This window comes from Mytilus edulis, chromosome 1 (assembly GCF_963676685.1).
Source record: "Mytilus edulis chromosome 1, xbMytEdul2.2, whole genome shotgun sequence".
NCBI classification, from domain to species: domain Eukaryota; kingdom Metazoa; phylum Mollusca; class Bivalvia; order Mytilida; family Mytilidae; genus Mytilus; species Mytilus edulis.
The window spans coordinates 14415199-14425524 of record NC_092344.1 but is presented as its reverse complement, the minus strand read 5'-3'; the positions used below and the strand labels follow the sequence as shown (position 1 = coordinate 14425524).

The following is a 10326-nucleotide window of genomic DNA, read 5'->3' as shown; positions in this document are numbered from 1 at the left end:
GGTTTTAAAATATAAGATTATATGAAATTTCGTTTGTGTAAATTATGCTCACAAAAGTACATAGATAGACCATATCAAAATTGAATATTGGCAGCACTCACATTTCATATAAAAATACAACGGCTTCTGGCAAATGTCTTTCAAGAAGTCCAATGTCGGATTTTGCCGCTTTTTATAAATAAACTGTCATTTGCGACGTTATTTATTGAAAATTTAGATTGTTGCATGTTAATAGTGCTTTTCCGTAATTGTACTTGAACTCTACATAACAGCTACTTACTTTTTGGTAATTTGCGTAGTCAAACATGGGGAAACCTTGCATTTTATTACGTTGTATGTCATGTGGTCTCTGGTAGAGAGTTGTCTCATTGGCACTCATCTTTCCGTATATATCTTCTCATTTCATATAGACTTATGCATTACCCAAATACGATATATTTTGTTGTTTGTTGCTTACGTTACTTTCAGTGGGAAATATTTCATGCATATTCAGTACAACTAAACACTAAAAAGTATCCATATTGATGTGCAAAACAAAAATATCCCCAATATCGTGCGTAACGTCTACATATATACAATTACCAGAAACTTGTTTAATATGACTTTATAACTGCACACTTTAGTCATGTGAACCATATCTGTAGTAATTTATGACAGATTTTTAAAACAGCATATCTTACTAATTTATAAGTGTGTACTTAACGAAATAGATACCTATTTGTATACCCAAATTAGTATGAAATCGTGAAACCCGCGTGAAGAAACAAAATCAGAGGATATCTTTTTGAAAATCAGAAAATCAGAATTCTAATATGACGTGCTGCTTACAATTGGGTATGAACACTATCGTGCTAGTTTGCCAATCACTTTTTAGCCGTTTAGTTTCTCATTCTATTCTGTTCAGTTCTTGTGTAAACCAATCAAAATCTTTCACACAACTGTGGTATGATTTATAGTGCTTCCGAGTGATAAGATTAACATGGACGGATACAGACATTTTTACAGTGCATCGGAAAGACTATAGACTATTGTGTAAGAATGGAAGAATTTGATGTTTTAGAACGGAACTTATAACAGCATTATCCAAAAGGACACTGTCCCAGTTTAAGGGGTGCCTGTAAAACATTTCAACCCGCCACATTCTTTATCTCTAACCCTAGTCCGGAGCATATATTTCAGTGCTTGTCGTTGATTCGTGTCCGTCATAATTGTTTTTCGTTCAATTTCTTTTTTATAATTACGTCGTTGGTTACAATTTCATTGCTTGCTATTTTTCATGTCACGACCTTATGTTTACCTATAATTGCTTACATCCACTTCATTTGAATTTTAGATCACAGCTGTCTCATTGGAAATCATATCACAGATCCTTATTTTTTTATCTTCAGACAGTTCGAGTCTCAAGGAAAGGGGTGGGGGGAACTTAATTACTGTTTGTAGAATATTTTACAACTTAATATTTTCAGCTTCATGATATATGATTAAGAGAAAATAAGATTACGAGTAAGCTCATTACATCATTAGTGTCTCATTATCAGATATTTGTCAAATCTGTTTATCTATTTTGTTAGTAAGATAAACAGTTTACTTCTTTCTGTAAGTACTGACTTTTATTGTTATTGTCTTACGAAATCAGTCCGACAACGAGTTGATAAATAAAAACATGATTAATTAATTTGTAAAATCTGTATTTTTTTCTATTAAAAGCTGAAATAGGCACATTATATTATGTTGCTATGCTCGGCTCGGCGAACTGTTTTGAAGTTGACAACCATCTAATTCTGATTTTAGTTTATCCTGACTTTTTTTACCTAAATTGTCGTCCTGACTTTTTTTTGCAAGTGTCTCATCCTACTCAAAACTCCTATCCTGTCTATTATTTTCAAATTTCATCCTTGCCCCCACCCCCCTCATAAAAATCAAATGGTAGCTCCCTAAAAAGTTAATCCATGTCCGTTATTTGGACGAAGCAAATGTAATCTTCGGTGATTTGTTAAAAAATCGTTGTAGAGAACGAATCAATCATATACACAACTAAAATTACGATCAATACACACTGGCATGTTTACCACCTTGACTGCTAATTAGTTTCGATTCACAATATAACTGGATATTAACTTAACTTGTTTAATATTAACGTTGAAGGTACCGTTTTATTCATCGTCTTTGAGGAGGAACTATGGCAGCAGGGAGAGTTGTTGTGGTAGCTGTAGATGGAAGCGTCCATTCGGACAACGCACTTAAATGTAAGCTAGATTTATATAGTTCTTTATTATTCATATCTCTAACAACACGGCTTTCATAAAAATCAAGTTGACAAATTATATTTTAATTTTAATAGGACTGCCAGGGATTAACTTTTATAAACTCGTAGGTCACAACAGCGTGTATCAATTTGTATAAATATATAAATTGGATATGTGTAAGATATGTGTGTGATCTTTGCTTTGTATTTATAACGATACTATTTATTTATAAATATTTTATAGTGTCAAATACTGAGGTGCTGTTAAAAATCACAAGATAGGCTTACAGGTAGCATATTACAATACATTCACAAATTACATTTGCGCTGTTAACAACTTTTAGGGATTTATTGACTCTTTTAAAGTGTTTACCTTTAGAGTGTATTCATATAAAAACCAGGTGAGCAAGACCTTGATATACTGCGGTCCAAAACACACAAGGCCATGTTGATTGTCACCATAACTATGACGTGAACAACTTTTCGAAAAAGGTCAAAGATTTAAAAGTTAATTTATTTCCAATTCATATTCAAAACACATAAACCTACAAATGAAAATTTCTTTTAATTTAATTTAAAATTGATTTAAGATTTTGTCATAACGATCTTTATTTTTAATGCATATTCTACATATTGTGCTGGTATATTTTTTTAAGGAATGACGATATAAATAAGAAGACTTGGTATGAGAGTCAATGAGACAAATTCAAATTCAAATTATTTATTCAAGAAAACTCACAAAGAGCATAAAATGAACAGTATAAATGCATATGTACATAAATATTGAGAAAGAGTTATAGCTGACAAAGAGATCTAATACACACATAAAAAAGGAAATATTATATTATATGGTATGATAAATATCAAGGGAGACAACCCTGTTCTTATGTAAATACTCGATTAAGTTACCATATCCATACAACAAATAAATATATATATACTCTCCATCAAAGTCACACTTAATATAAAGTTAACAAGTATAGGTCAAAGTACGGTCTTCAACACGGAGCATTGGCTCACACCGAAAAACAAGCTTTAACGAGTCCCAAAATGACTAGGTGTAAAACAATTCAAACAGGAAACTATAATATAAAAAAAGAGAAACACCTATGAACCCCACAAACAAACGGCAACCACAGAACAACAGACTCCAGCAGACTTAGGACAGGTGCATACAATACAGAGGGTTTAAACGTTTAAAAAAACGCAAGCCTTCACCCTAACCTGAGGCAGTAGTGTAACATTACACTATATCAGCAAATAACGTCTTTATAGTTTTCATTGTTTAAATAGAAATAGACAAACAGACAAATAAGAGGATTGCAAATATCTAAACATTCTCCAGACGCATGGAAATTATATATACTTCTATTTTAATTATAGATTACATTGATCGCGTGCAGATACCTGGTGATAAACTTCTGCTGGTGAATGTTCCAGAGGAATATAACTTTACTGATGCCAGTGAGTTTTTATTTTGTCATTAACAAGAAGAATGTTCTGTCATTAAACGTCGCCATGCATTACACAATTTGGGAGATCTTCAACTATAGAAATAAGTTGTTGTTACTAGTAGTAAGAATTAACCAGATGAGTTTTTGTATACTAATGCCACGATTTGATACTCTCCGCATATGACTTTATTACTAGATCTATTTATTTTTGAAAGGACTTTATAAGATCATTGCAGGCTTATATTACTTGAGACAATAAAAAGAATATTTTACATTTTGATTTCTTCAAACTATTTTTTTTCAAATACTGTGTCAAAATGTTCCAGGCGCATATAATTTAGAAGTTGTCGTTATGAAAACCATATTTTTGTTGTTGTCTATCAATGGGAATCTTAAGTTGCCATGTTATTTCAGGTCCAGGCGTTATACATGAATTATTAGAAAAAATTAAAGAAAAGGCAAGTGAAGTAGAGAAGACATATACAGACAGACTTAAAGATATCAGTGTAAGATTAGCTTCTTTTAATATAAAGGGGATACTTTATTTACGAAGAAAGGGGAACGAAATGGACGAATACACAATAACGGGGGTCTGGTAGGTGGAAATAGCAAGTTAAAGGACTGAAAATAATTATAGTAATGACCAGGAGAAACAGACACACAAAAGAAATTTGAATGAATGCAGGTGCTCCGGAAGGGCAAGTTACATTCGGGTTAAATCGTGTAAGAGGAAACTTATAAGTACGAAAAAGGCGTTAATATCAGGGGTCACTTTCTACCCATATATTAAAACGCTTACACTTTTATTTTCAGTATCACCTAGCTTGTAGAGAATCCGATTTGTTAAAGAAATTTCTTCTTAATAATTGGGCTGTGGATTACATTTATTCAATACTTATACAATTTCAGGTTGATTTCCAGTTTAGATTAGTATACGGACACCCAGGTGAACAAATAGTTAAAGTAGCCGAAGAAGAAAAGGCGTCGTTAGTTATGGTAGGAAGTAGAGGTCACGGCTGGTTACGACGAACAATACTTGGTAGTGTTAGTAATTATGTTATTCATCATACCTCTATTCCTGTGCTTCTCTGTAAAAACATGGAACCATTGGAGTCATTAAACCAAGAAAATTAAATACAGTGAGGCTAAGAAAGATGTTAATTTGTAGAGTCGAAAATGTTAATGTTGGAATTCAATTGGGAAAGAGGCCTTGACGTTTTATCGACATGTTGAGTTATGTACAGTGAAAGCTTCTCGGCAAAATACGGCGGTTGAAGGAGAAAAATCGCAGAGATCATATTTATGATTTCAACAATCAACCAATTGCAAAAATTAACGGATTGGCATCGAGAGGGGGCCATTCGTATTGGCAATCTTTAACAATCAAACAACTACAAAGATACCCATTTGACAACTATATAGAGGGTGACATACAATCTTCAACAGTTAACAAACTACAAAAATAAACCAAAAGACATTTAGAGGGTGACATACAATCTTCAACAGTTCATAAACTAAAAATAAAAACTACCAAAAGACATGTAGAGAGTGACATACAATATTAAACAATCAACGAACTACAAAAACAACGAAAATACGTCTAGAGGGCACCGATCCCGCTGACAATCTTCAACTATCGATCAACTACAAAACTAACCATTTGGCATTTAGAGGGCGACGTATAATCTTCAACAGTTAACAAAATACACAACAACGAAAAGACACCCAGAGGACGAATCACAATATTGAACAATCAACAAACTACGAAATTAACCATTAGACATCTATATAGAAGGCTACATACAATCTTCAGCAATCAACTTACTACAAATACATCCAAAAGACATCTAGAGGGCGGCACTCCGGCTGGCAATCTTCAACAATCAACTTACTACAAAAATAACCAAAAGACATCTAGAGGGCGGCACTCCGGCTGGAAATCCTTAACAATCAACTTACTACAAATACATCCAAAAGACATCTAGAGGATGGCACTCCGGCTGGAAATCCTTAACAATCAACTTACTACAAAAATAACCAAAATATATCTATAGAGTGACATACAATCTGAAACAACGAAAAGCTCTAAATCGTCAAAGATTTTGATAAAAATAGCACTTTTAATCAAATTTGTGTGTCCAAGGCACTTTTCTGAATTAACCTTTATCAGAAACGTTCGAAACAAAGAACTGAAAACAGAGAATGCGTTAATATTCAAGGAGCTATATGGCACGAAAAGACTAAAAAAAGATAAACCATGGTCAACTTCGCTTTTCAATGCTCTATATGAACACAGACAAAAGGGCCGTAACACATTCCTATCTACTTGTTATAACAACATTCTTCGTCACAATATTACAGATTTGCTAAAAAATAGCAAACTAATAGAATTGTATGAACATAGACAAATATAATTGCTATTCTAAGCCATAATATATATCATCATCAATGTAAATAATTTCTGATTATGTTTTCTTTAAGTAAAATAAAAGATTTTCGTCTAGGAAATGTGATTTATTTATTAGTTGTAATTAGAAGTAGCTTTTAGAAACTGAATACTTGAGGATCGGTACGTTGTTCTTTAGTTGTTTTGAGTGTGCTCTGTGTCTGATGAATCAAACCATTTCCAAACGATTATTGATTTACTCTCACTTTTATGTTGTGCTGTTACGTCAATGTCGCAGGTAAATGGAGAACTTGGAGCTGGCAATAGAATTCAGAATGGAATGTTGAAACATGTTTAACCCCGTCACATCATGTATGTACCTGTTTCAATATTCTTTGAGAAATATATGGTGAAAGAAATATATCTAGAATAGAGAATGGAAACGGGATACAAAAACCCGACTAAAGAGCAAACCAATGGCCACCAATAGATCTCCAACACATCGAGAAAATCCTGCACCCGGGAGCTGATTCCTAAACAATAGTGTATACTAGTTCAGCGAGATGGACGCTACACTTAACTCGGAAACAATCAAATGACCGAAAATTAAAAAAAAAGAAAGAAAAGAAAACACAAGAACAAAAGCTAGAGGCTCCAAAATATGCGGCCTGAGATCTCACCCCTCCTAATACCTCTAGCCACTGTGGAAGAAATGCATGCTCAATGAAGCAGTAAGCCAACGGCATAATTAACTAAAGACATCATACAGTCTTGAACAAGAGAAGGTGTATTTTAAAGTTCTTATTTTATCCAGATCCCATGTGTTCTATTTTAATTTCCTCTTAATTATAAGAATTAACTTTTGTGAGTAAACTTGCTCTCAATTTAAAGATGTTTGTGTCTGAGCCATTTTTCTACAGTGTATCAGTTGTTTGATGAAAATTGCTCATTTAGTTTTAATATTAAAGGCTTATTTAACCTCAAAATTGTTGAGTGCAACTGCTCTAGACTTTTTTTAACGAATTTTTAGATAAAAAAAAAAAGAATTTACTTTCTTTAATTTACTTTCTGGTTTTTTTTTACAAATTCACTGAATTTAATCAGGGAATCTGTAAACAAAATCTTAATTATTTCAGTGATTTTGTAAAATACCTAATCAAAATCAGGGATTTTATAAAATCACTAATCAGTTCAGTGATTATACAAAATCCCTGAAATTTCAGTGATATAGAATATGCAACATTTACTAGCTTGAACTAACAATACATAATGTGTATGCATCCATATATTTGCTATTTCATCACTAACATATTTAACATTTACCAAATTGATATAAAAGTACATATATGCATTTGCTGGACCTATACACATTGGGGATACACCAAGAATACCGCAGAAGGTATATATGTTACAGGGAATTTGTGAAATCAGTGATTATGTAAAATCACTGAAACTTCAGGGAATTTGTAAAATCACTGAACTGATTAGTGATTTTATAACATCCCTGATTTTGACTAGTGATTTTACAAAATCCCTGAAATAATTAAGATCTTTTTTACAGATTCACTGATTAAATTCATCATTTTTATTAAGAATTTCTGAGAAAAAAGACTACAACAGTAACACTCAATAAGTGTGAGGTTAATCTATTCTTTATTTTAATATTAAGTGAAATATCATGCACAAAACAACTGACATACTGTAGAACAATGGCTCAGGCATAAATGTCTTGAAATCAAGAGCAAACATACACACAAAAGTTACTTCAAATAATTGAGGTAAAATTTAAGTGCAACATATGGAACCAGGGAAAATATGATAAACATTTTGGAAATTTTGTCAATGAGCCACAGAAAGAAGACAAAACAAGCTCTTATCACTACCGTGTTTGAAAGAAAGTTACTGTTTATTATAGTTTTTCTGTATAATTACTGTAGAAAATAAAACCAATTATATCAATTTTTTTTAAATCAAATATAAAAACTGAACATTAGGTTGATAGCTGTCATTAGAGGAGAAAAACACATATGTAAGGTATAAGAAATTGAGTGGGTTAGGGTATGTGATCCAGTGGCAAATATTACATGCATATCAGATCAAGAGCATATTATTGCTGCATGAAAATTGATATATAAAAAGCAAATAAGTGTTGTTCGACTTTGCCCCCCGCAGAGCTATAGAAAAACAGTACATTAACGGGTGTTACACGGACTCTTTTTAGATGATACACGGACTCTTTTTAGTTGTTACACGGACACTTTTTATGAATAGAATCACTCTTGCATGATCAGTTAGTTCATGGTCACTTTAACTTTCAATTAGATTTGAACTTTTTAGTTCACCGACTTATTTCCTGTCTTTTTATTTTTATAACAAAATATTTACGTTAGCGTCAATATCTTTTTTAAAACATTTCCAGTAAAATACTATTCATATCAGTACACTAAGGGATTAGACATTTAACTTCAAAAGGGGGAGGGGGGTATGGTTTTCTTCTTAAAAAGATATTTTGATCCCAAATTTTATGAGAAAAAAATTATAATGCTCAAGCAGATGACAAATTAATGTTTTGCATGATTCCTGATTTTCCGAATACCGTAAATAGTGCTAATTTAAACAAAAACATTTGGGTGATGGCGTTGAAAAGTAAATAATTAATATACTAAAAAAAAGAAGATACACCCCCTTTATGAAGCAAAATAATTGGTCAATAAATGTTTTCTTCAATATATGGACATGAATAGTATTTTGGACAATGCTGAAAGTAAAGAAATGATGATACTGGCGTGTATATTTCAATAAAAATAAGACAGGAAATAAGTAAACAAAAATCAAATCTTATCAAAAGCTAAAATCCCTATCAACTCACCAATAGACGATTGATCCTATAAACAAAAAGTGTTCATGTAATACACGTCCAAATAAGTAGCAAATCTAGAAGAAAATCATTCAACTTATGTCATCAATTTTGGACGGTAAGCTGCGATTGCATCATATAGTAACACGTGTTTAATCACGATCAACACTTGCAGATCTAGAGACGAGCATGAATTTAAAAAAAAATTAAAGTATATCCCTGAATATATATAATATTAAGACAAAATCCGTTTTTTCATAAAAATTTCATTCACTAACGAAGTTTCATTCTTTTGATACATTTATATTGTTATCGAATTTATATCAGTGGCGGATCCAGGTTCAAATCCAGGACAAAACAGGGGGGTCCAACTTTATGTCCTCATTTAAATGCATTGATCATCCACAAAAAGAGTTGTTCCAACCCCCGGGATCCCCAATCATTGAAACTTAAATTCATGTATTTGGCAACAAACGCGCGATTTTTACGATTTTTTTTAAGGGGAATGGGGGGATGGAATGGAACATCCTGCATTTTTTCATCAAAAATAAAGATCACAGCCTGTTTATTTTAAAAGTAATTAGCCCTCCCCCTCCCCGCTTTCCGTTTCATCCATAAAAATCAAACGTTATCCTACTTACCACTAAAATATTTCTTTATATTACTATATTACTTTCTTACGAAGTTGCATTTTAAAAAGTCTAAAATGTGTACAACATTCATCTTTTACTTGAAATGGTTCTTTTTTTATTAAATTATTAGATTCCTGATTTTTTTTCTTGATTTTCTTGAAAAAAAATCTCGGTTGAAGGGAAATGAAAAAAATGTGTTTATACTATAATAACTTACATTTACTGCTTTATGGCTATCTAATTTTTTCCAAATGTTTAGTCTTGCAAAATGTATTATTACTTTATTGAAATGTCGTACAAGTCAGATAAAAAAAAAACCAAAAGTAACAAAAGAAACAGGCCGGTAACAACCAGCCGAATAGCTTTTCCTTTGTATTTTATCTAATACTTGTATTATTAATTTGCTGCCTACAAAGTAACATTTATATTCACAAAATAATAATAAAAAAAGACAACAGAAAATATTGGTAATAATACTTTGTTTTGTACTTGCATGTTTACGAATAGGTTAATCTAACCAAGCAAAAATAAACAAAGTTTTACCTACTTTGTTCATTTATCAGACACATGTGATCAAAGTGGTATAACTTTGAATAAGTTTCTAAAATTTCACAACTCTTTTAAACCAAATAAAGTAAATATTTTGTTGATAAATGAAGGTATGAAGTTCTTCAATGTGGAGATTTGAAAAAAATGTTAAAAAAACGATATTCATCAGATGAAGATGTTTTAAAAATATTATGTATGTCTTG

General features: G+C 31.8%; 1 protein-coding gene across 2 annotated transcripts; it reads left to right on the top strand.

The window, feature by feature from the left end:
• The first annotated feature begins 966 nt into the window (after positions 1–966).
• On the top strand, positions 967–6207 carry LOC139524728 (universal stress protein in QAH/OAS sulfhydrylase 3'region-like). Of its 2 annotated transcripts, XM_071319769.1 has the most exons (5): positions 967–1032; positions 2146–2246; positions 3629–3709; positions 4114–4205; positions 4609–6207. In XM_071319769.1, the coding sequence occupies exons 2-5, from the start codon at positions 2180–2182 to the stop codon at positions 4831–4833; spliced, it is 465 nt and encodes a 154-aa protein (XP_071175870.1). In that variant the 5' UTR covers positions 967–1032; positions 2146–2179; the 3' UTR covers positions 4834–6207. The 2 variants fall into 2 exon arrangements, with proteins under 2 accessions (XP_071175870.1, XP_071175862.1); XM_071319761.1 differs by lacking the exon at positions 967–1032 and having other exon boundaries at positions 1936–2246.
• The last annotated feature ends 4119 nt before the right edge of the window (positions 6208–10326 follow it).